At 41.9% G+C, this 26685-nt stretch overlaps 1 protein-coding gene across 2 annotated transcripts in view; it reads right to left on the reverse strand.

Moving 5' to 3' along the window:
• The window catches only part of katnal2 (katanin p60 subunit A-like 2), a 73201-nt gene that overhangs the window by 39476 nt on the left and 7040 nt on the right, over positions 1-26685 (reverse strand). Inside the window, exons 2-7 of one of the 2 annotated variants that reach the window (XM_048545101.2) lie at positions 23359-23429; positions 20872-21038; positions 17613-17655; positions 16030-16132; positions 3691-3780; positions 3484-3582 (exon numbers count right to left, since the gene is read on the reverse strand). In XM_048545101.2, coding sequence (XP_048401058.1) covers positions 3484-3582; positions 3691-3780; positions 16030-16132; positions 17613-17655; positions 20872-21038; positions 23359-23429 — 573 coding nt within the window. The remainder of the gene's footprint in view (positions 1-3483; positions 3583-3690; positions 3781-16029; positions 16133-17612; positions 17656-20871; positions 21039-23358; positions 23430-26685) is intronic. The other variant, XM_048545110.2, reaches the window with a different exon arrangement.

The raw sequence follows: 26685 nt of genomic DNA on the forward strand, positions 1-26685 counted from the left end.
GGTGGGCTGAAGGGCTTGTTCCAGTGCTGTATTGTTCTTTGGCAAAGAAACATAGAAGTCATATATCAAGATTATACTGATTGTTCCAACTCATTATTTGATTTTTTTTTAAAAACGTCAAACTTCACTGTGCACAAACTTCATCACACAAAAACTGTGGCAAGAAAAGTTTGATGTTTGATCAACATTTTAAAAATTTGACACAAATTGCTACATTAATTACATTAGGAAGCAACAATAGGTAAATGCCAAGACTGTAAACATATTGCTCATGGTTTGGGTTATTTTAGAGTCACAGATCTACAGTGGAAAAAAAGGCCCTTTGGCCCATCTCATCCATGCCATAAAAAAAAATCAACCATATAAATATTATGAGATAACACGGTGTGAAGCTTGATGAACACTGCAGGCCAAGCAGCATCAGAGGGGCAGGCAAGTTTGACGTTTCAGGTCAGGATGCTTCTTCAGAAGAAGGGTCTGAAGAAGAGTCCTGACATGAAACGTCAAGCTTTCCTGGTCCTCTGATGCTGCTTGGCCTGTTGTGTTCATCCAGCCTCACACCGTGTTATCTCAGATTCTCCTGCATCAGCAGTTCCTACTATTCACATAAGTATTCTACATTCCAGCATTTGGCCTATAGTTTTGATTGCTTGGGCATCATAGGTGCACATCCAAACACATTTTTAATATGTTAGGAGGGTTTCTGTCTCAACCAGTCTTACAGGCAGTGGGTTCCAGATTCCCACCATCCTATGGGTGAAAAAGTTTAAAATTGTTTTTCCTCAAATTTCCTCTAAACCTTATGCCCCCTACCTTAAATCTATGGCCCCCATCATGGTCCCTCAACCAAGAAAATTCTCTTCCTATCTATGCCCCTCATAATTTTGTATGTCTCAATCATCTCTGCTATAAGGAAAAACAATCTCACAGTGTCCAATTTCTCTTCATAACAAACTCTCCAACTCAGGCAATATCCTGGTAAATCTCTGCTGCATCCTTTCCACTACTATCACATTCCTCCCAAAATGTGGATTCAGGAACACAATACTCCAGCCTGGCTTAACCAACATCCTTTGTCATTTCAGCAAACCACCCTATTCTTAAACTCTATGCCTCAGATAATAAAGGCTAGCCTACCATATGCCTTTATAACCATTCTATCCACCCGGCTGGGTCATTGGTGCAACCCATGGTCCTTCTACGCATCATGTATTCCTTGTCTTACTTGTTCTTCCCAAGTGTGTTACCTCACATTTATCCAGACTAAATTCCATGTGCCATTGATCAGCCCATCTGACCAGCCTATCTATACACTCATGTAAACTAAGTCTTTTCTCCTCACTATTTACCATCCTTCCAATTTCTGGATCACCTACAAACTTACTGATCACCCCTCCTACATTTAAGTCCAAGTCATTTAAATAAACACAAACAGCAAGGGCGCCTATACTGATTCCTGTGGGACCTGACTGGGCACAAAAATCCAGTAAGAAAAATGCCTGTCAGCCATCATGCTCTTCTTCCTGGCACTTAGCCAGTTGTGGATCCAATTTACTTTCCTCGGATCCCTTGGGCTCTCACATTTGCTAATCAGTCTCCCATGCAGGACCTTATCGAAAGCCTTGGTGAAATCCAAAAAGACTACATTGAAGGCACTGCCTTCATCTACACACCTAGTCACCTCTTTGAAAAAATTTTAAATCAATATTGAGAGTAGTTTCGGGCCCCACGTCGAAGGTAGGATATGCTGTTGTTGGATGGAGTCCAGAGGAGGTTTACGAGAATGATGCTGGGGATGTAAAGTGAGTTTGTAAGAAGCTGGGGTTTGTAAAGTGAGGAGCATGAGGACTTTGGGTCTGTACTCTATGGAGTTTGTAAGAATGAGGGGGAATCTCACTAAAATGTACAGGATACTGCTAGATGGAGAGGATGTAGAGAAGATGTATCCACCAGGAGCAGAGCCAAGGATCCGAGGGCAAGCTCAGAGTGAAGGGGCAATCCATTAGAACAGAGGTAAGGAGGAATCTCTTCAGCCAAGAGAGTGATTAGGCCGTAGAACTCATTGTCACAGAAGTCTGTACAGGCCAAGACATTGAGTGTATTTAAAATAGAGATAGAGATAGATGGGTTCTTGATCGGCAGCATGGGCCTCTGCACAGTGAAGGTCATGTCTCACCAATTCAATTGAATATTTTTGATTAACTGACAAGAAAGATTGATGAGAGAAGGGCAAAAAAAATTGTCCAAATGGATATTAGCAGGACATTTGAGAAGGTACCCCCTGGCAGGTTGGTACAGAAGGTAGAGTCTCATGGGATCTTGGGTGAGCTGGCTAGATAGATACAGAACTGGCTTGGTCACAGAAGACAGAGAATAGCATAGAGGAATGTTTTTCGGAGTGGCAATCAGTTAACTAGTGGTGTTCCCCAGGGATTAGTGCTGGGACTTTTGTTGTTTGTAATATATACATAAAATGAACACAACGTAGAAAGTCTGATTAGTAAGTTGGCGGTTGACACCAAAATTGGCAGAATTGCAGTTGATGAGAAAAATTGTCAAAAGACACAGCGGCATATAGATAGATTGCAGATATGGGCTGAGAAATAGCAGATGGAGTTTAATCCAGACAAATATGAGGTGATGTATTTTGGAAGATCACATTCAAGTGCAAGTTATATAATAAATGGCAGAACCCTTAGTAGCATTGACATACTGAGGGATCCGGGCATATAGGCCCACAGACCCCTGAAAGTGACAACACAGTTGGATAAGGTGGTCAAGACTGCATATAGCATGTTTGCCTTCATTGGTTGGGGCACTGAATATAAAAGTTGGCAAGTTATGTTACAGCTGTACAAAACTTTTAGTTAGGCCACATTTGGAATATTGCATGCAGTGTGGTTGCCATACTACTAGAAGGACACAGATGCTTTGGGAGAGGGTGCAGAGACACTTTACTAGGATGTTGCCTAGTTTGGAGGGTTTTAGTAATGAAGAGAGATTGAATAAACTCTGATTGCTTTCACTGGAAAGATGGATAGCCTCTGACTATCAGCCCTAACTATGCATCATAATTTTGTAGACAGCTTTCTCCCAGGATGGAAAGGTCAACTACAAGGGGGCACAGATTCAAGGTGAGAAGTGGTAAATTAAAGGGAGAAGTGCAGGGAAAATTTTTCACACAGAGGGTAGTGGGTGCCTGGAACACACTGCCAGTGGAAGTGGTGGAAGTAGGCATGTTAGCAACATTTAAGGTTCCTCTTGAAAGACACATGAACAGGAGGCGAACAGAGGGACAGAAACCACAAACAGGCAATAAGCCGTGGGTCTAAATAAGGACTAGGAATTGGCACAGCCTTGGTGAGCTGAAGGGCCTGTTCCTGTGCAATACTGAATTGTATTTTTGGATTCCAGGTGGCATAATATTCAAAAGAGAATCAAATCTGGGCTCTGAGCACTTCAAATCTTAATAACCTAACTCACCGAAGGATCTTGGTTGTAATGTAGGCTATTTACTGCTATTTCAGTAGATGAATCTTTGACAGCATTTTGAATCATGCCTCGCAAATCGATGATCTGACCCTATGGATAAAATAAGAGTAATATAATATTGAGAAAACTTGCTCAAGTTTCAAAATCAACATCTCTCTGATCGCTCACAGGACTAAGAACGAGTATTTTAGCTCCTACCCGTCCGGCATGAAGTCCATCTCCAACTTTAATGGTCGACACATTCAAACCAAACTCTGACGTCTCAGGAGATGTAGATTGCCCATTCTCCTGAATAAATTTCCAAAACAAAAAGTGGTCACAGAGTCAGGGTCCAGAAGAGGTCATTTAGCTTATCAAGTCGGTACCAACAAAAACGACTCTAAATCTGCTCGAGTCCTTCATTCCAGCACTTGGACCATAATCTTGAATGTTATGACATTTCAAGTAACTTATCCAGGCTCTTTTTAAAGATTGACGTTTTCTGCGTCAACTACCCTCTCAGGCAATGCATTCCAGATTCCCATCACCTCTGGGTGAAAAATTATTTTCTAAAAGTCCCTCTAAACCTCCAGAAAAAAAAGCCGAAATAACTTCAGATGCTGGAAACTGGAAACAAAAACAGAAATTGCTGGAAAGTCTCCGATGGAGAGAAATCAGAGCTGATGGTAGCTAGGAAAGTGATGGATTTTATATAGAAGATGGGGTGTGGAAAGGAGGGGAGAAAGACTAAATAGTAGGTCGTAATAGAGCCCAAAGACAGAAAAACAGATTGACAGACAAAGGAGTAGTTGAAAGGTCAATCTGGAGGAATGAATAGTTCCAAATGAGGACTATTAACGGCTGACAGTGAATAGTCTGTCGTAGCAGCCCATATGATGACAAGGTATGGTGTGCTGGGGTGGGAGAAAGCATGGGAAAAAGTGGTCAAGCCCTAAAATGATGGAATTCCATATTAAATCCAGAAGGCAACAGGGTTCCCAAGTCGAAAATGAGGTACTGTTCTTCCAGCTTGCATGGAGCTTCGCTGGAGCACTGGAGCACTGCAACAAGCCTGAAACAGAGATGTTGGCCAGAGAACCATGGTGGTGTGTTCAGGTGGTAAGTAACTGGAAACTGTCTTTTTTTTGTGGTGGAATGTTGGTGTTCTGAGAAGCGGCTACCCAGTCTATCCTTCATTTCTCCAATGTAGAGGAAATATATTGTTAGCAGCAAATGCGGTAGACTAGACTGAGTGCAGTGCAGGTAAAGTGCTGCTTGAGCTGGAAAGTGTGTTTCCGGTCTTTGCATTTGAGGAGTGAGGACGTAAATGGTCAGTTTTACCCCTTTTGCAATTGCAAGAGAAGCTACTGTGAGGTCGTGGGGGCATGTTGGGAGATTCCTCGGAGCTTCTTAACGTCCTGCCATTCGTAACTTGTCTTGTTACTTCTTCCAAAGTGCATCATCTCACACTTTGAGTTAAATTTCAACTACAACTGATCAGTGGTGACCAATATTTCCAGATCCTCCTGTAACCAAGACCACCTTCACCACAAACCACCTGGCCAATCTTTGTGTCATTCGCAAAATTACGTATCGTCTCCCCCATATTCCCTTCTAAGAGTATTAATGAACCCAGCACTGATTCCTATAGACCTCACTAGATGTGAGCCTTCAGTCACAACAGTCTTCTGTGTCTCCTATCCTAAGCCAGTTTTGGATCCAACTTCCTAAACCACACTGGATCCCATGTGCTTTTACCTGCTTTAGTTAGTCTTCCACGTGAAGACACTTTGAAAGGCTTTGCTGAAATCTATATAAACTACATTAACTGTTCAATGGAAAGTGCAGGAGGACATGCCAGGAGCAGCACCAGGTATAGCTGACAATGAGGTATCAATCTGGTGAAGTGCCAAAGCAGGGGCTACTTGCAGACCAAACATCATTGCAGCAAGTGATAGACAGAACTAAGTGATCCAAAACGAATGGATCAGCCGTAAGCTCTGCAGTCCTTTTATTTATTTGTTTATCAGATGAGGGTATCACTGGCTAGGCAGTTGCCCATCCCTAATTGCCCAGAGGGCAGCTCAGAGTCAACAACATTGCTGTGGGCCTGAAGTCACATGTAGGTCAGACCAGGTAAGAATGGCAGTTTCCTTCCCTAAAAGGACATTAGTGAACCAGATGGGTTTTTCCGACAATCGATAATGGATTCATGGTCATCATTAGACTCTTCATTCCAGATATTTATTGAATTCAAATTCCACCATCTGCTGTGGTGAGATATGAACCCAGATCCCCAGAATGTTATGAGTCTCTGGATTAACAGTTCAGCGATAATACCACTAGGTCATTGCATCCCCACTTGCCATGATTAGACATGAGTTAGGAAGCATGGACTGGGAGCAATTGTTCCATGGTAAAGGCACTATAGACATGTGGAGACTGTTTAAAGGAACAGTTGTTGCGAGTGATGAATAAATATGTCCCTCTTGAGACAGGCAAGAAGGGGTAAGATAAAGGAACCTTGGATGACGAGAGTGGTGGAGCTTCTCGTCAAAAAGGAAGAAGGTAGCTTACATAAGGTGGAGGAAGCTAGGGTCAAGCTCAGTTCTACAGGATTACAGGCAGGCAAGGAAGGAGCTCAAAAATGGTCTGAGGAGAGCCAGGAGGGGGCACGAGAAAGGCTTGGCAGAACAGATTAGGGAGAACACAAAGGCATTTTACACTTATGTGTGGAATAAGAGAATGGTCAAAGAAAGAGTAGGGCCGATCAGGGATAGCATAGGGAACTTGTGTGTGGAGTCTGAGGAGGTAGGGGAAGCCCTAAATGAGTTTTTTGCTTCTGTCTTTATGAAAGAAACGAACTTTGCAGTGAATGAAAGCTTTGAAGAGCAGGTGTGCATGCTGGAATGGATAGAGATAGAGGAAGCTGATGTGCTGAAAATTTTGTCAAACATTAAGATTGACAAGTCGCCAGGCCCGGACCAGATTTGTCCTCGGCTGCTTTGGGAAATGAGAAATGCAATTGCTTCGCCACTCGCGAAGATCTTTGCATCCTCGCTCTCCACTGGAGTCGTACCCGAGGACTGGAGAGAGGCAAATGCAATTCCTCTCTTCAAGAAAGGAAATAGGGAAATCCCCGGCAATTATAGACCAGTAAGTCTCACGTCTGTCGTCTGCAAGGTGTTAGAAAGGATTCTGAGGGATAGGATTTATGACCATCTGGAAGAGCATGGCTTGATTAAATGCAGTCAACACGGCTTTGTGACGGACAGGTCATGCCTCACAAACCTTATCGAGTTCTTTGAGGATGTGACTAGAAAAGTTGATGAGGGTCGAGCTACGGATGTGGTGTATATGGACTTCAGTAAGGCATTTGATAAGGTTCCCCATGGTAGGCTCATTCAGAAGGTCAGGAGGAATGGGATACAGGGGAACTTAGCTGTCTGGATACAGAATTGGCTGGCCAACAGAAGACAGCGAGTGGTAGTAGAAGGAAAATATTCTGCCTGGAAGTCAGTGGTGAGTGGGGTTCCACAGGGCTCTGTCCTTGGGCCTTTACTGTTTGTAATTTTTATTAATGACTTGGATGAGGGGATTGAAGGATGGGTCAGCAAGTTTGCAGACGACACAAAGGTCGGAGGTGTCGTTGACAGTATAGAGGGCTGTTGTAGGCTGCAGCGGGACATTGGCAGGATGCAGAGATAGGCTGAGAGGTGGCAGATGGAGTTCAACATGGATAAATGCGAGGATGCATTTTGGAAGGTCGAATCTGAAAGCTGAGTACAGGATTAAGGATAGGATTCTTGGCAGTATGGAGGAACAGAGGGATCTTGGTGTGCAGATACATAGATTCCTTAAAATGGCCACCCAAGTGGACAGGGTTGTTAAGAAAACATATGGTGTTTTGGCTTTCATTAACAGGGGGATTGAGTTTAAGAGTCGTGAGATCTTGTTACAGCTCTATAAAACTTTGGTTAGACCGCACTTGGAATACTGCATCCAGTTCTGGTCGCCCTATTATAGGAAAGATGTGGATGCTTTGGAGAGGGTGCAGAGGAGGTTTACCAGGATGCTGCCTGGACTGGAGGGCTTATCTTATGAAGAGAGGTTGACTGAGCTCGGACTCTTTTCATTGGAGAAAAGGAGGAGGAGAGGGGACCTAATTGAGGTATACAAGATAATGAGAGGCATAGGTAGAGTTGATAGCCAGAGACTATTTCCCAGGGCAGAAAAGGCTAGCGAGGGGTCATAGTTTTAAGCTGGTTGGAGGAAAGTATAGAGGGGATGTCAGAGGCGGGTTCTTTACACAGAGAGTTGAGAGCATGGAATGCGTTGCCAGCAGCAGTTGTGGAAGCAAGGTCATTGGGGTCATTTAAGAGACTGCTGGACATGCATATGGTCACAGAAATTTGAGGGTGCATACATGAGGATCAATGGTTGGCACAACATCGTGGGCTGCACAACATCTGTGCTGTACTGTTCTATGTTCATATCCTGTAATGAATGGTGGTGGATTATGAAACAACTCACTGGAGGAGGAGCCTCCACAAACATTCCCATTCTCAAAAGATGAAGGATTCCAGCACATCAGTGCAAAAGATATGGCTGGAACATTCCCAGCAATATTCAGTCAAACGCACTGAGTGGATGATTCAACTCTGCCTCCTCCAATTGCCCCAGGATTATGGATACCAGTCTTCAAACATTTTGATTCAATCTATGTGATATCAAGAAACGGTTGGAGACATGGAATATCGCAAAAGCTATCGGCCCTGACAACATTGTGACAATAGCACAGAAGATGTGTGCTCCAGAAATTGCACTCCCCTAGCTAAGCTCTTCCAGTATAGTTACAACACTGATATCTACGCAGCAAATGGGAAAAATTGCCCAAGTATGTCCTGTACACGAAAAGCAAGGCAAATCCAACCCGGCCAATTACCATCTCATCAGTCTACTCTTGATCACCAGTAATGGAAGGTGTCTTCAACAGCGCTATCAAGCAGCACCTGCTCAGGGATGCCCAGTTTGGGTTCCACTAGGGCCACTCAGCCCCTGACTTCATTACAGCCTTGGTTCAAACATGGACAAAGGAGCTGAACTCCAGAGGTCAAGGGAGATTGACAGCCCTTGATATCAATGCTATATTCAATCACGTGTGGCATCAAGGAGCCCTGGCAAAACTGGAATCAATTGGTATCGGGGGCAAACTCTCCAGTGGTTGGAGTCATACTTGACACAAGGGAAGATGGTCATGGTTGTTGAAGGTCAATCATCTCAGCTCCAGGACATTTCTGCAGGAGTTCCTTAGGCCCAGTGTCCTAAGCCCAACCATCTTCAGCTGATTCATCAATGACCTTCCCCTTCCCATAAGGGGAGGAGTGGGGATGTTTGCCAAATGATTGCACAATGTTCAGCACCATTCGTGGCTCTTCAGATCCTGAAACAGTCCATGTTTAAATGCAACAAAATCTGGACAATGTCCAGTTTCAGGCTGACAAGTGACATTTGTGGGACGCAAATGTCAGGCTATGACCATCACCAATAAGAGACAATCTAACCAATGTCCCTTGACATTCCATGGTGTTACCATCACTGAATACCCCACTAATCAACATCCTAGGGCTTATCATTTACCAAAAACCCGACTGGATTCACCACATTAACACAGTGGCTAGAAGAGCAGTCCAGAAGCTAGGAATGTCGCAGCGAGTAACTCACCTCCCAACTCCTTGAAGTTTGTCCACCATCTACAAAGGCACCAGTCAGGAGTGTGATGGAATACTTCCCACTTGCCTGGATGAGTGAAGCCCCAACACTACAAGAAGCTTGACACCATCCAGGACAAAGCAGCCTGCTTGATTGGCACTACATCCACAAGCATCTATTCCTTCCACCACCGACACTCAGTAGCAGCAGTGTGTACTGCTGACAAGATGCACTTCAGAAATTCACCAAAGATCGTCAGACAGCACCTTCCAAACACAGAGCCACTTCCATCTAGACGGACAAGGGCGGCAGATATATTGGAACACCATCTTCAAGTTCCCCTCCAAGCTACTCACCATCCTGACTTGAAAGCGTCATGCCGTTCCTTCACTGTTGCTGAGTCAAAATCCTGCAATTCCCTCCCTAATGGCATTGTAGGTCAACCTACAGCAGATAGACTGCAGCGGTTCAAGGCAGCTCACCACCACCACCTTCAAGGGCAACTAAAGAAATGATGGCCAGCCAGCAACACCCACATCCCACAAGTGATTAGAAAAAAATAACTACCTTCATGTACACACCGGGTCTTCTCCTCAAAAGAAAAATCAAAAACTTGTTAAGCATGACCTCCCTCTGACAAAGTAGTGCTGACTGATCAAAGCTTGCCTCACCAATTGCAGATTCAGTCTCTCCTTCAGAATTTTCTCCAGTAATAGTTTTCCTACCACTTGTGAGAGAGAGACTTAATGACCAGTAATTCCCCGTTTTCTTTCTACCAACCTCTTGAAAAGTGGAAGCATATTAGCTGTCCTCTCCTGGGGCCAGAGAGGAATTAAAATTTTGGGTCATAGTCTCTATAATTTCCTTTCCTGTCTCCCACAGCAGTCTGGGATACAAATCATTTAGACCTGCTGATATGTCTATTTTTAAACCTGTCACACACCTTAGTTCACGAATTACATATTTGCTCCTCTATTGCCCACTGACTGGGGGATTTATAATACACTCCCAGCAGTATGACTGCCCTCTTTTTATTCCTAAACTCTACCCACAAACTTCATTTAATGACCCCTCCAAAATAATCTTCCTCTTCACAGCAGTAACTGACTCCTAATTAATAAAGCGATACTGCTTCCCCTGTCCTAAATGAGGATCCTCTACCCTGGAATGCTAAGTTGTCAGTCCTGCTTATCCTTCAACCATATTTCTGTGACAGCAACAACACCACAATGCCACATGCCCTTAACACATCTGTCTAACCAATAAAATTCCTAGCATTAAAATAGAGGCCATCCAGCCTCCCCAACTCCCTTGAAATTCAATATGGCTGAACTCTCCCAGACTTAGTTCCTTTGCAAAAAGTATGCTTTGTCCCATTTGGCCTATTGGTCTGTATCCCTGGCCCCTGCCAAACAAATTTAAACTCCTCCCAAACGCACAAGTAAACCTATCCAGAGGGATATTAGTCCCATTCTGGTTAAGGTGTAGACCATCTCTCTGTACAGGGCCTATCTTCCCCAGAAATGGTGAAAGTGATCCAGACATCTAAAACTATTCCTCGTGCTCTAATTCCTGAGCCACATATTCATTTGCCCTTGTCTTCTATTTCCATACTTGCTACCATGAGTCACCAGGGGTAATCCAGAGATTATAATCTTGGAAGTCCTTCTTTTTAATCTACAGTTTGGCTCAATGAGTTCCTGATGCAAGGCTTCATCCCTCATTCTACATATATTGTCTTCACCAATGTGTATTATGAACTCTGACTTAGACCGCAGCAAATGTCATGCTGTAGAATATCATGTGATCTAACCCCCAGGAGAATTAGGAATCTTAGTTTGTTCATCAATAAAATTGTGAACTCCAATGTCCCAAAGTCCTACAGTCCAGCAGTCACATCATGGTTCAAAGCACATTAACATTTGGAGATTTGGCTAGAGGAGAAAGATAACTGTATAAACTATATTGCATTGAGGAAGTGTTTTAATTTGTTTAATTTTCAACTGGTTTACTACAAAGAACCATTACAATCCAGTCAATGTCTTGCAACATTGAACCAAATATAAGCACATTCCTACCCTGACACCCAGTAGCTTTACTACACAACTACATCCAGGCAGACAGCTTGAAATTGTATCAGATAATGGGAACTACAGATGCTGGAGAATCCGAGATAACAAAGTGGGGAGCTGGATGAACACACCAGGCCAAGCAGCATCTTGGGAGCACAAAAGCTGATGTTTCAGGCCTAGACCCTTCATCAGAAAAAGGGGGAGAAAGAAGAGGGTTTGGAAATAAATAGGGAGAGAGAGGGGGGAGGCAGATCAAAAATGGATAGAGGAGAACATAGGTGAGAGGAGACAGACAAGTTAAAAGGGGCAGGGATGGAGGAGGTAGAACCAATCCACTTCCTTGATATATATATCTATTAAATATGGAATTCAAAATACAAACAGATTAGTCATAATTTTAGTGAATGGCAGAGTAGATTTGAGAACTTTCCATTTCGACTTCCATTCATTTCATCTATGTGCGGTAGAGTATGTTACCATGTTTAAAGTTTACTGACAATTTAATTTCATAATTCCTCTTTGTTCTCTAAATGGTGTTTTGAATTCTCACATCATTAGAAATGAATGGTCTTAAAATTTTAGTAGCTGGCAAACAATATTGTGTGGGTAGATTCACTGTCAACAACTGAATCCTTATTGGTATCAGTAGCTCAAATGGGAAGTAGGGAAGGATGTCAAAATGATGTGGCAGCATCTGTGAAGGGAGTTAACAGTTTGGGTCTGGTGGCCTTTCCTCAGAACAGTTAACGTTAACTCTTTTTCCCTTCACAGATGCTGCCAGACATGCTGAGCTTTTCCAGCAACTTTGTTTTTGTTCCTGATTTACAGCGTCCGCAGCTCTTCCAGTTTTTATTTTCTCAATACGATGTCTTCAGCAAAAGATTGCTCATCAATAGTGTGCTTCACTCTGTTACCTAGTATTTACAAGCTAAATCACATTGTAGAGTCAAAGATATATAGCATGGAAACAGATCCTTCAGTCCAACTTGATCCGTGCTGACCAGATATCCTAAATTAACCTAGACCCTTTTGCCAACATTTGACCCATATCCCTCTAAATCCTTCCCATTCACATACCCATCCAGATACCTTTGAAATGTTGTAATTGTACCAGCCTCCACCACTTCCTCCGGCAGCTCACTCCATACATGTACCATTCTCGGTGTACAAAAATTGCCCCTTTGGGCCCTTTTAAATCTTTCCCCTCTCACCTTAAACCTATGTCCTCTAGTTTTGGATTCTCCTACCCTGGGGATAAAGGCCTTGACTACTCACCCTATCCATACCCTTCATCATTTTATAAACATCTATAAAATCAACACTCAGCCTCTGACACTCCAAGGAAAACAGCCACAGCCTACTCTCTCTCTCTCCCTATAGCTCAAACCCTCCAACCCTAGTAGCATCCCTGTAAATCTTTTCTGAACCCTGTCAAGTTTCACATACCCCAATTGGCCTTACCAAAATATAACATCTCACATTTATCTAAATTAAACTCCATTTGCCAGTCTTCAGCCCATTGACACATCTGATAAAGCTCTCATTGTAGTCCAAGATAATCCTCTGTGCTGTCCACTACAGCATTAATTTTGGTACCATCTTCAAACGTACTCATCATACTTCCTGTATTCACATCCAAATTATTTATATAAAATGACAAAAAAAAGCAGAGGACACAGCACTGATCCTTGCCACACACAGCTGGTCACAGGCCTCCAGTCTGAAAAGCAACCCACCACCAGCATCACCGCCCTCTGTCTTCTACCTTTCAGCCAGTTCTATATCCAAATGGTTAGTTCTCTATTTATTTCATATGATCTAACCTTCCTAACCCCCAGTCTACCATATGGACCTTGTCAAATACCTTACTGAAATCCTGTCAGGTTGACAGGTAAGGCTGGTAGGTTTAGGGAATGCTGGATGACTACAGAAATTAAAGTTCTGGTCAAGAAAAATAAAGGAAGCATGTGTCAAGTATGGACAGCAGGGATCCCCCTGGTCTGCCTTCAATCTTCTTTGTTACTTCAAAAAGACTCAATCAAGTTAATGAGACACGATTTTCCACGCACGAAAGCCTTGCCTTTCCAAGTACGTGTAAACCTTGTCTTTCAGAATTCCCTTCAGCAACTTGCCCACCACCCATGTCAGGCTCACTGGTCTATAGTTTCCTGGCTTTTCCTTTCCACCTTTCTTTAAAAAAATAGCACTATGTTAATCAAGTTCCAGTCTTCCGGCTCCTCACCTGTGGCTATCAATGACACAAATATCTCAGCAAGGGGCCCAGCAATCACTTCCTCAGCTTCCCACAAAGTTCCAGGGTACACCTGATTAGGTCCCAGGAATTTATCCACCTTTATGCATTTTAAGACATCCAGCATGTCCTCCTCTGTAATATGGGCACTTTTCAAGTTATCACTATTTATTTCTCCAAGTTCTCGAGCTTTCCTTATCTTTCTTCACAGTAAAAACTGATGCAAAATACCCTGCTCTGAGGAAGGGTTACTTGACCCAAAATATCAAATGATTTCTCTCCACAGATGCTTCCAAACCTGCAAGATTTTCCAGAAATTTCTATTTTTGTCTCTGATGTAAAATATCCCACACATCTCCTGCAGTTCCACACCTAGGCAGCCTTGCTGATCTTTAAGGGGCCCTATTCTGTCTTCAGATACTCATTTTGTTCTTAACATATTTGTGGAATTGCTCTGGATTCTCCTTAATTCAATTTGTTATTTCATGTCCCTTTTCTGCCCTCCCAATTTCCCTCTTAAGTATACTCATACACTGCCCTTATACTCAGATTCACTTGATCCCAGCTGTCCATACCTGACACACGCTTCCTTCTTTTTCTTAATCAAAACCTTGACTTCTCTAGTCATCCAGCATTCCCTAAACCTACCAGCCTTACCCTTCACCCTAACAGGAATATATTGTCTCTGGATTTTCATGATCTCATTTTTGAAGCCTTTCCATTTTCCAGCCATGCCTTTACCTGCATATATCCATCACTTATATAATTGTCTTTTGTGCTTGAAGTGTCAACCTGAAGCTGCTACCAAATGGGACTACTTGCATCACTTGCATACACAGCAAGATAGACATAGCTAAGAGATCCCACAATGAATAGGCTAGATCTAAACTCTGCAGACCTGCCACACCCAGTCATGAATGTTGGTGGATAATTAAACAACTTATTGAAGGAGGCTCCACAAATATCCCCAGCTTCAATGCTGGAAGAACCCAGCACATCAGTGCAAAAGGATAAGGCTGAAGCAATCTTCAGCCAGAAGTGCCAAGTGGATCATTCATCTTGGCCTCCTCCAAGGGTCCCCAGCAATTCAGATACCAGTCTTCAGCCAATTCAATTCACTCCACGTGATATTATGAAACATTGGAGATACTTGGATTGCTTGGCGGCATGGTGGTTCAGAGGTTAGAACTGCCGTATCACAGCTCCAGGGTTCTGCATGGATTTTCTCCGTGTGCTCTGGTTTCATCCCACAGTCAAAAGATGTCATGTTAGATGGTCTGGCCATGCTAAATTACCATAGTGTCCTTGGGTGGGATGTTCTTCAGGAGGGTCAGTGTTCAAATGCAACATGATCCGGACAATATCGAGGCTTAGGCTGACAAGTGGCAAATAAGTGAAATACAAATGCCAGGCTAGAACCATCACCAATAAGACACAATCAAATCACCGTCCCTTGACATTCAAGGGTGTTACCATCACTGAATCCCCCACTATTTTGGGGAGAGGGGTTACTATTGATCAGAAACACAGCTGGACTCACCACATAAACACAGTGGTTACAGCAGCAGGTCAGAGGCTAGGAATGCTACAGTGAGTAACTCACCTCCTGACTCCCCAAAGCCTGTCTATCATCTACAAGCCATAATTCAGAAGTGTGATGAAATACTCCTCACTTGCCTGAATAGGTACAGCTCTGGCAACACTCAAGAAGTTTGACACCTGCTTGATTGGCACTAGCATCCACTCAGTCCACTACCAAAGCTCAGTAGCAGCAGTGTATTCCATCTAAAAGATGCACTGCAGAAATTCACCCAAGACCCTTGAGACAGCACATTCCAAGCCCATGACTACTTTCATCTAGAAGGACAAGGGCAGCAGATACATGGGAACACCACCACCTTCAAGCCACTCATCTTCCTAAATTGGAAATATTTACCATTCCATCACTGTCACTGGGTTAAAATCCTGGAATTCTTTTCCTAATAGCATTGTGGGTCAAACCACAGCAGGTGGACTGAAATGGTTCACAAAGGCAGCTCGCCACCACATTCTCAAGGGCAACTAGTGATTAGCAATAAATGCTGGCCTCCAGCGATGGCCACATCCCACAAATGAACTTTAGAACACACAAACAAGTAAGCCAGCAAATAATCATGTGCAGCTTAAGAGCAAGTGCAAATTAGCTACATGCTGTTAGTACTCCAGGAACACATGGAGACCTTGTAGGAAATACTACATAACTCTGCATAGCTCTTCTCAGAAACAGTACTTTACATCTTGATATACCATATTCATCTTATAATGTTAGTTCACCCTTTCAGGAAGTAACTGGTTTGTACAACAAATCCAAGCCCAATTCCTAAAGAGAAAGATGCTTAACACTCAAGTATATACAGTGTAGCACTCATTTCCTAAGCACGTTCATTTTCTGGTACTGTACAGACCTCCATTTAAAAGACATAAATCTGAGTTAGAAATGTTACAGATCTCATTTCAGTTTATATAACGGTTGCCATAACTGACCTGACTTTGATTCTTCTGCTCGGTCTTTTTCATTCCAGTTTTGGAACATGGGCGCTGTACTGTGGAGATTTTAGGAAGTGCTTTAGAAGTACAGCTTAGTGTCCTAAATTGAAGAATGCAGCAGAAACTTCATTTAGTATAAGCATGCATTACAGACTATTTCAAGGCCATACTCGGATTTAAATGCATATATTAAAAATTTTACAGCTGTATGTACTTCCTTTCTGCACAAGTTTCTTCCTGTTGTCATATTTTGGTTACACACTTGAATAAGCTTTTTCAGTATAATTTCTGAATCTATATTTATGTAAACTTAAAGTGTATACACATTTTCATGACAGTTATGCTGCCATAACCACTGGCTTTCTAAATTTCACAGCCATAGCTAAATAGCAGAGGAGCGTTTCAGAAGGATTTCATGTGGCGGAATCCAATCAAAAGAAGCTGTAGTAGCTACTTGAGAGTAGTACGGGAATGGAACGCTTTGCCTGCAACGGTAGTAGATTCACCAACTTTAGGTACGTTTAAGTCATCATTGGACAAGCACATGGGCGTACATGGAATAGTGTAGGTTAGATGGGCTTCAGATTGGTATGACAGGTCAGCACAACATCAAGGGCTGAAGGGCCTGTACTGTGCTGTAATGTTCTACGTTCTATGTAATTTTCCTAACGGTGCCAGAGGAGCACAAAATACAATGTATTCCCCTATCCTCTATTGATTGCCAATATGCTTCAGCCTGGCAGGGAATCTATGGTGAGAACGTTAAAACGCTGCTTCTGCCCTAGTTAAGATGAATCAGCATGAGAAACTGCAAATTAACACTTATCACAAGATTCCTGACCAAGCCCAGCAAAAAACCATTTCTCTGCCTTCCAAAATCAGACCATCATCGGAGTAATAACTATTGGTCAACCTATGGACCTGTGAAAAGTAAATGTGGAACATTGTTAATGTATTTATTGTTGTGTTCTAAAATGTCTTGTTTAAAAAGATAAGCAAATACTTTCTTGAAAGTATTTTGCTGGATATCTCAACTTCTACTTTCACCTTATGCGCATGTCCCAATTCTTATTACATTTGGTGGAATTTATTTGTTTTAAAATGATTATTTTTGTTTTTGCTTTTTACTTCCTGTTTTGCTGCTTATAAAAAAGTGACATCATTAACTCCAGACGTGATTTTCCATTAAAGACAAGGGCAGCAGATACATGGGAACACATGCTGCTTATAAAAAAGTGACACCATTAAATCCAGGCATGATTAACTGATTGTTGAGAGATAAATATCTTGCCACAAACAGATTGCTGGGATCAGTGGTTCACAGCTGGCTACTAAAACTGTGTTCACAATTTAATAACTCATTGCTAACTTCACTCCAGAGTGACCATCACCCATTGAGTGGCATGTTCAGCAGAGGGACAGTGTATAAAATGTTTCTCTATATCTTATTCCATCCTAGGAAATTAAGTTGATGTTTAAAATTAGAGGGTCAAAATATTAATACGTTAAGAAAATTGATTTTTCATGGTGTTGGATATAAAATCCCTTTTTGATGTTACATTTGGATTATTTTTCTTTACCTCTTTAGTTTTCCTCCACTCAGTGATTGAAATTTTGCATTTTCTACAGAAGTAAAATAAATAAAGAAAACAAGTTAAAACAACCTCCAATCTTTTAATTTAAGCACACTAGAATGTTCAAATGAATAAAAGATGAGAACTCTTCTAAAGCTAGAGCAATTGTGGAGAAAAACTTGAAGTTTCCCACAACCCCTTTAGGCAATTAAAAGCAATTTAGATCAAAATCAACCCAGGTTGGGTTACAGAATATCCACTTTCTGCACAAACTAATCTCCGTCTCACCTAAAAAAAATCCAACATTTTCTTGAAGGATACCCCACAAATCAGCATTCATCATTCAAAATGTTGTAGTGCCCACATCTGGGGAAACAATGGTTTAAACACCCAAACTAATCGTGTCATTATATAAAACCAGGAAGTGCTGGAGGAACTCAACAAGTCTGACACCATCTGTGAAGACAGAAAGGTAACCAATGTTTCCATTCCAATAGGAAGTCTTTGGAACTGGAAAGTGGTATTTTTTTCCATGTTGGTGACAACGTGAGGAGGAACATGTGGGTGAGGGTGCCCTGAGCAAAAGACAAAGTGAGTTCCAATGGTGGTAAAGGAGCAATAGAGATGTAAGCTAGATGTAAAGAATAAGTGTGATAGGATTCACTCAGACAGAAAATATATCAAAACACAAACAAGGCATGGCCAGGGTGAAACACAAAGTGAAGAGGACAGAGGACATGCTCTGAAGTTGCAGAACTCAGTACTGAGTCGTAAGAGGCTGTAAAGTACCCAAGCAAAAAAAATGCTACACCACTCTTCCAGTTTTCATTGAGCATCATTGGAACACCATATCAGAACCAAGATGGAAATTTAGCATGGGAGCAAGTTTTGCCTTTACCTACCTTGTGAACAGAATCATTGTTATAAGCTTTCACCTAAAAAAGGATGAAGGGAAATTTCCAGGATTTTTTCCACAAATAGCAGAGGTGCTTAAAGTGAAAACCCAATTGAACTAATTGGTTCTCACAATGTCAGTGTTGTGCCTTCCTTATTTTAAGAATTCTTCTCAAAGTATGCAAAGCCTCACTTTTCCTAAGTATGATCAAGCATGCACCTGTGGTGTTTTAGACTGAAACTGGTGACCTCTTTTAAAACACTATCCAAAGTTTCAATATCTCCACTATGCTAAGACATCAATAATTTTGCAATTTTCCTACTGAGTTTCCAGAAAATCTCATGACTACCTTGAATATAAAAGGTCAAATTTCTAACGTCCAAAAGGAGTATAAATAAGACTCAAGTATACAAGCAACATAGTATATATGTAAACATATTGACTATCTTCATTAATTAATAAATTTCAGACCTCTGATTCGGCATTGATATTTCACAATAAATGTGACACAGTTGAATTTAAACTCTACAATGCAAGGATGTATAAAGAAGCTAAATTCCTCAGATGTGACAGCACTCATAACTAATGGAACAGTTTTCTTCGGTATTATGCACTTTCTACTCATACTTCTGAAAAATCGTTTCTTTTTCAGAACTGGAGCTAACATTTATATTGAACTTTAATTTTAAAAACAGTACGGGACTGTTTGACAAAAAACGCAGTGTTCTCATACACACCTGCTACAGCTTTTACTTAGGGTTATAAATGTCAGAAAGTACATTAAGCTGAAGAAAGAGCAAGATAAATGAACCATGGTCAAAAGTCAGTGAAAAGAAAGTACGGGGTGGGGGACATGAAAAAATAGAGACAGTGAGTCTAAAAAGAAATCCATATTTTATGCAACTGCTAGTTCTATTGTCAATAAAGAAACAACACTGAATTTTAAAAGCCAATCACTTATCTATCTGTAGTTTTCTGATAGCTTAAAAAGGTACTTTTAATTTCTTATAAAATAATTCTTAACACATATGCTATACAGGAACAGAGATGCAGACACAACATACATAGAGGGGAATTAATAGTAGATAACAAGGAAATAGTGGATGAAATTTAAATATTTTGTTTCTGTCTTTGCTATACAAGATACAAAGATACTCCAATAGCTCAAATTCTGGAGGAAGAAGGGAGAGAAGAATCCAGTAAAATTTTAGTGCAGCTGCACTGATTGCTCAGGCGATTGAGTGTAGGAATTGGGACATTGTGTTAAAGTTGTACAAGATGTCGGTGAGGTCACTTTTAAAGTATTGTGTACAGTTCTGGTTGCACTGCCATAAGAAGGAGATGATTAAAATGGAGAAGGTTCAGAAAAGATTTACCAGGACGTTGCTGAGATCAGAGGGTTTGAATTATCAGGAGAGGCTGGATAGGGTGGGATTTTTTTTTGAAAACTGGATCATAAGAGGTTGAGGGGTGAGCTTTTAGGGTTTATAAAATCTATGGGGAATAGATATGGTGAATAGAAAAAGGTCTTTTCCCTAGGGTGGAGTTTAAAACTGGGGTGCATATTTTTAAGCTGAGAGGAGAAAGATTTAAAGGAAAGTGAGGGGCAACATTTTCACAGAGGACGGTCAGTGTGTGGAATGAACTGCCAGAGGAAGTGGAAGTGGTAGATGTAGATACAGTTACAACATTTAAAAGACATTTAGACGGGCACATAAATAGGAAAGGTGTACAGGAATATGGGCAAAACAGACAGAAGTGAGACCATATCTTGAATACTATGTGCTGTTTTGATTTCCTGACTTAAGAAAGAACGTAAGTGCTTTGGTAGTTTTCCCTGAGGCGTTGATGAGGATCGATTGGTCATATTTCCATTCAAGTTTAGAAATTTCTGGGGTGACTTGATTGAAGGGATTGCACAAGATCTTGAATGGTGTTACAAAAGTTTAAAAATATGTCAGCATAGAAAGGATCTTTGTTCTTCACTCCACAGCCAGGAAGCACTGTTTTAAAGTTGGGGATCACCCTTTTGACAAAGGGTTCAAGATATGAGTGTCTGTGTGTGTGAGTGAGTGAGTTTAATTTGTTTTTCAAGACAAAAGGAAGATAGATTCTGGAGTAGACGGGGAAATCAAGTGTTATTGGGGTTGATGGGAATATGGAATTCAAAACACAAACAGATTAGTCATAATCTTATTGAATGGTAGGGTAGATTTGAGAATGATTTATTTCTGCTCCTAGTTCACATAAAATATGGCAATTTTACATGCATACTAAACTGCTTTTCAGAATTTTGACTTTGCTGTGTGGAGAGAATTAACGCTCTGTATGCAGTTTTCATTTCAACAGTATGGGACCATGTTTACTTACCATTAGTCACTGATTTTTTAGTTAATTTTGGGTATCGTTGAAATTTGACATAATAGTAGCTTTCATACTCCATTAGGATAGTCTCCAGGTCAATATTATCACAAACTTCAAAACGTCGTAATCCTAGACTAGTTTCTTGTTCCAGAGTATTTGCTGTATCTATATAACTATTCAAATACACAGGACAGAAATGTAAAGTAAATCTCAGTTGATTGCATAATTCAAACAAGCAATACACTCAAAAAGACACGAGAACTGTGGTACCCAAAAAGGGCATTTAGAAAAGGAAAGATAAAACACTTTAAAAAGTTACTCAAGATTATTCCAAATCCTAACAGAAACTGCAAAACACACCCCCCATAACTTTTGGAAAAGAGAGGTATTGAAATTTGAGTATCATGTGTAGTTCTGGTCACATCATTGCAAAATTGCACCAGTTAAGTGCAGAGCAGATTTACAAGGATATTGCTAGGACTGAAGAGTGCAGCTCAGAGGAAAGATTAGATCGGCTGCATTTGTTTTTCTTGGTATAAAAGGAGGCTGAGGGGAGATTTGGTAGAGAGGTATAAAATTGAGGGGACTGGATAGAGTGGATGGGAAAGGTCTATCGGTCTGAGGGCAGAAATCTATCAATGGGGTCATAGACTTAAACTGATTTGATATAGCAAAGGGAAGTTGACAAAAAAAATCCTTTCACTCAGAAATCATTGCCTAAAATGGTAATAGAAGCAGATACCCCCATGTAATTTAAAACGTGTTTGGGCCTGCACCTCAAGTGCTGTAGACTGCAGGAGTAAGGACCAACTAACCAGAAAGTGAGATTAGGTTGTGAGTTCATTTTATAACCACCCATCAAGTCTGGGTGTAGTGGCATATTTCTGTTCTTTAAACTTTGAGATTCTATAAAATGTTTCTATAAAGCAGACTTCTTTCTCTAGTATATGGATACAATGAGGTGCAAAGTGCTAATAGACAATGAAATTGCTTAATTAATTGTTATCTTTGGAGGAACAAAGTGTAAAACACTAAAGTAAAACAAAGAACTGCAGATGCTGAAGATTTGAAACAAAAACAGAAATTGCTGCAGAAACTCAGAAGGTCTGGCAGCATCTGTGGAGAGAAAGCAGAGTTAACATTTCAAGTCCAGTGACTTTTCTTCAGAACAGTGTTACCCCAGGATCTTCTTGGGGGTTGTCTGGCAAACTTTTATGCAGTCACAGCTATACAGCATGGAAACAGGCCCTTTGTTCCAACTCATCCATGCCAACCAGATATTAATCTAGTCCCATTTGCCAGCATTTGGCCCATACCCCTCTAAACCTTTCTTATTCACACACTCATCCCGACACCTTTTAAATGTTGTAATTGTACCAGCCTCCACCACTTCCTCTAGAAGGTCATTTCATACACGCACCACCCTGTGTGAAAGTGTTGCCTCTTAGGTCCCTTGAAAATCTTTCTCCACTCACCTTTAACCTATGCCCTCTAGTTTTGGACTCCCCTGCTCTGGGGAAAAGACCTTGGCTATTCACCCTAAGCATGCCCCTCATGAGCAGTATGGTGGCTCTGTGGTTAGCACTGCTGCCTCGTTGCGCGAGATACCTGGGTTCAATTCCACCCTCAGGCAACTGTCTGTCTGGAGTTTGCATGTTCTCTCCATGTCTGCGTGGGCTTCCTCTGATTGCTTTGTTTTCCTCCACAGTCCAAAGCTGCGCATGTTGGGTGGATTGGCCATGCTAAATTGCCCATAGTGTCCAGGGATTTGCAGGGTAGGTGATTAGCCATGGGATACGCAGGGTTATAGGGTTCGGGGTAGGGGTGAGTCTGGGTGGGACAATCTTCGAAGGGTCAGTGTGGACTTGTTGGACCAAACGGCCTGCTACACTCTGTAGGGATTCTATGATAAACTTGATGGATCAGGTGCTAATATGGATCAACAACCATAGGATGGATAAACACATCTAATAACACTTCAAATAACAGTAGGACTGTTTTGGATTGGGATGTCAGTCAAGACACCATTTTAAATTATCGAATCTACAAATAACAATAGCATGGAATCAGATAAGCTGATAGAGGGACAGAGAAGGCCTCTGCTACACACACGGAAGTTGGTGGTCTCAGAGACAGAGTGCATATGGGTTGGATGCTCAGTACAAGATCAAACAGGATGCCAATGTTGTGAATAGCCTAGTTCAATCAAGCAGTGTCTGGAAATACAGATGGAGTTAGTAAATAGCAACAAATTTGTGTGGTGAGGACTAAAGATAAAGAACCCCTAAACTTGCTACAGACACTCTTGGAATGGAGGATTGCAAGATAAGACACAGGAACAAAAAAGAATAAACTTGGCAAAAATTATTTTCAACTGATGTCAGAATTAGGGGGGGGGGGTGCGGTTAACGGAAGCAGACAAAATTAGTTTACTGAAAAGAAAGTCCATAGTCAGCAGGTGTCAAACATTTACCTTACGCCTAATTCACTCACCCTTCTTCAGTTAAATGGTGCAAAATTAGAATCAAAAGATTCTTGCGCCGAGCTTCTGATCGAATTTCATCCTATAAATAATAAACAAAGATTTATAGTATTGTTCATGCATTAGCAAGAATATCATATATCCACTGAATTAGCACTGGTTACAAAACATTTTTGGAATAAAAACCTGTCAGCTGAATTCCAGAGATGACCTCACCAGAAAGAGAGACAGAATTTGCAAAAATTCTGCCAGGTGTCAATTTCAGGGACTTGCATGGAAACTCTACCAAATTTTCCCAAATAATTTTACAGTGCTCACTCAATAAGTTTGCACCACATCCCCATATCACACTATCTTGCGCTCATCAGCAGTGGATGCACTCACTGCCACTTGGACCTTCAGGATTTCTCACTGCCAGTGCCATATCGAAGGCCCAGCAGTGCAAATGCTAAAAACCAGGAGTAGACCTTCACAGTTGCAATTTGTTTCAGAATTGCTTCAGAGGTGTCCAATAGTTCTGAGGAAGGGTCACTGGACCTAAAACGTTAACTCGGTTTTTCCTTTCGCAGAAGCTGCCAGACCTGCTGAGCTTTTCCAGCAACTTTGGTTCCCACCACCACCTTCCCCCACACCCCACCCCCCCAACCAACAAAGGAGTTTTGACAGGTTGTGGACAGAGGGCCAACTTATTGCCTCAGGCTCGAAGCGATAGCCATCTTACATTTCCATTGCGATTCAGATGAGGATGGAAGACAACTCACATTGAGTGAGTTCACAGAATCACAATGGTGCAGAACGAGGCCATTTGGCCCATCCTGCTTGCACCTGTTCTATTACTTGGTGATACCCAAACCTTCATGTTCTTTTTATGCCGTGCACTCAATTCCATCAGATTTAAGCCTCTCCGTGTTCCCACCTAACTTTATGTTTCCCTTCTTCATCCCGAGCCCAGATCTACAGCTCAGTTAGAGGCTGTTTTCATTAGAGAGAAGAATGTTAGGTGACTTGACAGAGACATACAAGAAGGTCAGAGGATTTGATAGGGTGGACAGTGAGAGCCTTTTTCCTTGGATGATGATGGCTAGCACAAGGAGACATAGGTTTAAATTGATGGGTGATAGATATAGGAAAGATGTCAGAGGTAGGTTCTTTACTCAGAGTAGTGAGGGCGTGGAATGCCCTGCCTGCAACAGTCGTAGACTCACCAATTTTAAGGGCATTTAATTGGCTATTGGATCAACATATGGATGATAATGGAATAGTGTAGGTGAGATGGGCTTCAGATTGTTGCGCTGACCTGCGAAACATCGAGGGCCGAAGAGCCTGTACTGCGCTGTTATGTTCTATAAACATCATGAAACACTGTTCTCCCTCCCCATTCAAAGCTTATTGATGATCTCTTCCATTGCCCTTCCATGGTCTATCATTCTGTTATCTGCCAGCCTCAATTTGGGTTGATGTTCTTCACAATTATTGATTTCTCTGTTCCTAGCATGCAACCTCCAATTCTTATAATGAATTTCCCCATCTTCTGAATTTCCCCATCTTCATCACCACAGCAGTGAGGCTAGATAAATCTCAATTTTCAATGAGCAGATTGTGGTTCCATCATCTCTCCTCCTCCTCCCCCACCCACCAAATAATTGTACTCCTAACCGATGTCAGACCCTTTGATTAAACGGAGGACTCTTCCTCTTACTCTTTGAAACCGATTCATTTGGTTGAAGCCTACTCAGTATTTTTGTTGTATAAGCTGTTGGCACATACTGTAAATGTGACATTGATGTAGCATTGAGCTTTACAGTAACATGTCCAACCCTCCTTGACTGATCATCACTAATAAACATTACAGGACGTCCACACTCATAGCTGCACTAAAAGGCAACTCAAGACGGAATTTGTGTGAGCCAACTTCTGAATCAGGCAGCTGTGTGTAAAAAGGCAGAGATACACAGAGATACTGTGACATCCAAGTAGGTACAAAGTGAGTAAGCAAATGAACTTAAGAGTTCTGAGATGCACCGTGTTCCAATGCACATGATGTGTGCATATCCTTGCTCGCAAAATGGCCAGGCAGCAGCATTGAGCTTGTTGATAATATTCATAGCAACATGCAGAATTGAAGTGACCATAAGACACAGGAGTGGAAGTAAGGCCATTCGGCCCATCATGTCCACTCTGCCATTTAAATCATGGCTGATGGGCATTTCAACTCCACTTCCCTGCACTCTCCCCGTAGCCCTTGATTCCATCTGAGATCAAGAATTTGTCGATCTCTGCCTTTAAGGCATCTAACGTCCCGGCCTCCACTGCACTCCACGGCAATGAATTCCACAAGCCCACCACTCTCGGGCTGAAGAAACGTCGTCTCATTTCAGTTTTAAATTTACCCCCTCTAATTTTACGGCTGTGCCCATGGGTCCTAGTCTCCCCGCCTAATGGAAAAAAAACTTCCTAGCATCCACCCCTTCTAAGCCATACATTATCTTGTAAGTTTCTATTAGATCTCCCCTCAACCTTCTGAACTCGAATGAATACAATCCCAAGATCCTTAGCCATTCATCATATGCTAAACCTACCATTCCAGGGATCATCCGTGTGAATCTCCACTGGACACGCTCCAGGGCTAGTATGTCCTTCCTGAGGTGTGGGGCCCAAATTTGGACACAGTATTCTAAATGGGGCCTAACTAGAGCCTTATAAAGCCTCAGAAGCACGTCGCTGCTTTTATATTCCAACTCTCTTGAGATAAACGACAACATTACATTCACTTTGTTAATCACGGACTTTACCTGCAGGTTAACCTTTGGAGAATCCTGGACCAACACTCCCAGGTCCCTTTGTACTTCTGCTTTACGAATTTTCTCACCATTTAGAAAATGGTCCATGCCTGTATTCTTTTTTCCAAAGTGCAAAACCTCACATTTACTCACATTGAATTTCATCAGCCATTTCCTGGACCACTCTACTAAATTGTCTAAATCTTTCTGCAGCTTCCCCACCTCCTCAGCACTACCTGCCTGTCCACCTATCTTTGTATCATCAGCAAACTTCACCAGAATGCCCCCAGTCCCTTCATCCAGATCATTTATATATAAAAGGTGAATAGCTGCGGCCCCAACACTGCGGGACACCACTCGTCACTGGTTGCCATTCCGAAAAAGAGCCTTCATCCCAACTCTCTGCCTTCTGTCAGACAGCCAATCCTCAATCGAAGCCAGTAGCTCACCTCGAACACCATGGGCCCTCACCTTGCTCAGCAGCCTCCCGTGAGACACCGTATCAAAGGCCTTTTGGAAGTCTAGATAGATAACATCTACTGGGTTCCCTGGTCTAAC

The sequence above is a fragment of the Stegostoma tigrinum genome, chromosome 1, assembly GCF_030684315.1.
Source record: "Stegostoma tigrinum isolate sSteTig4 chromosome 1, sSteTig4.hap1, whole genome shotgun sequence".
Taxonomy (NCBI): domain Eukaryota; kingdom Metazoa; phylum Chordata; class Chondrichthyes; order Orectolobiformes; family Stegostomatidae; genus Stegostoma; species Stegostoma tigrinum.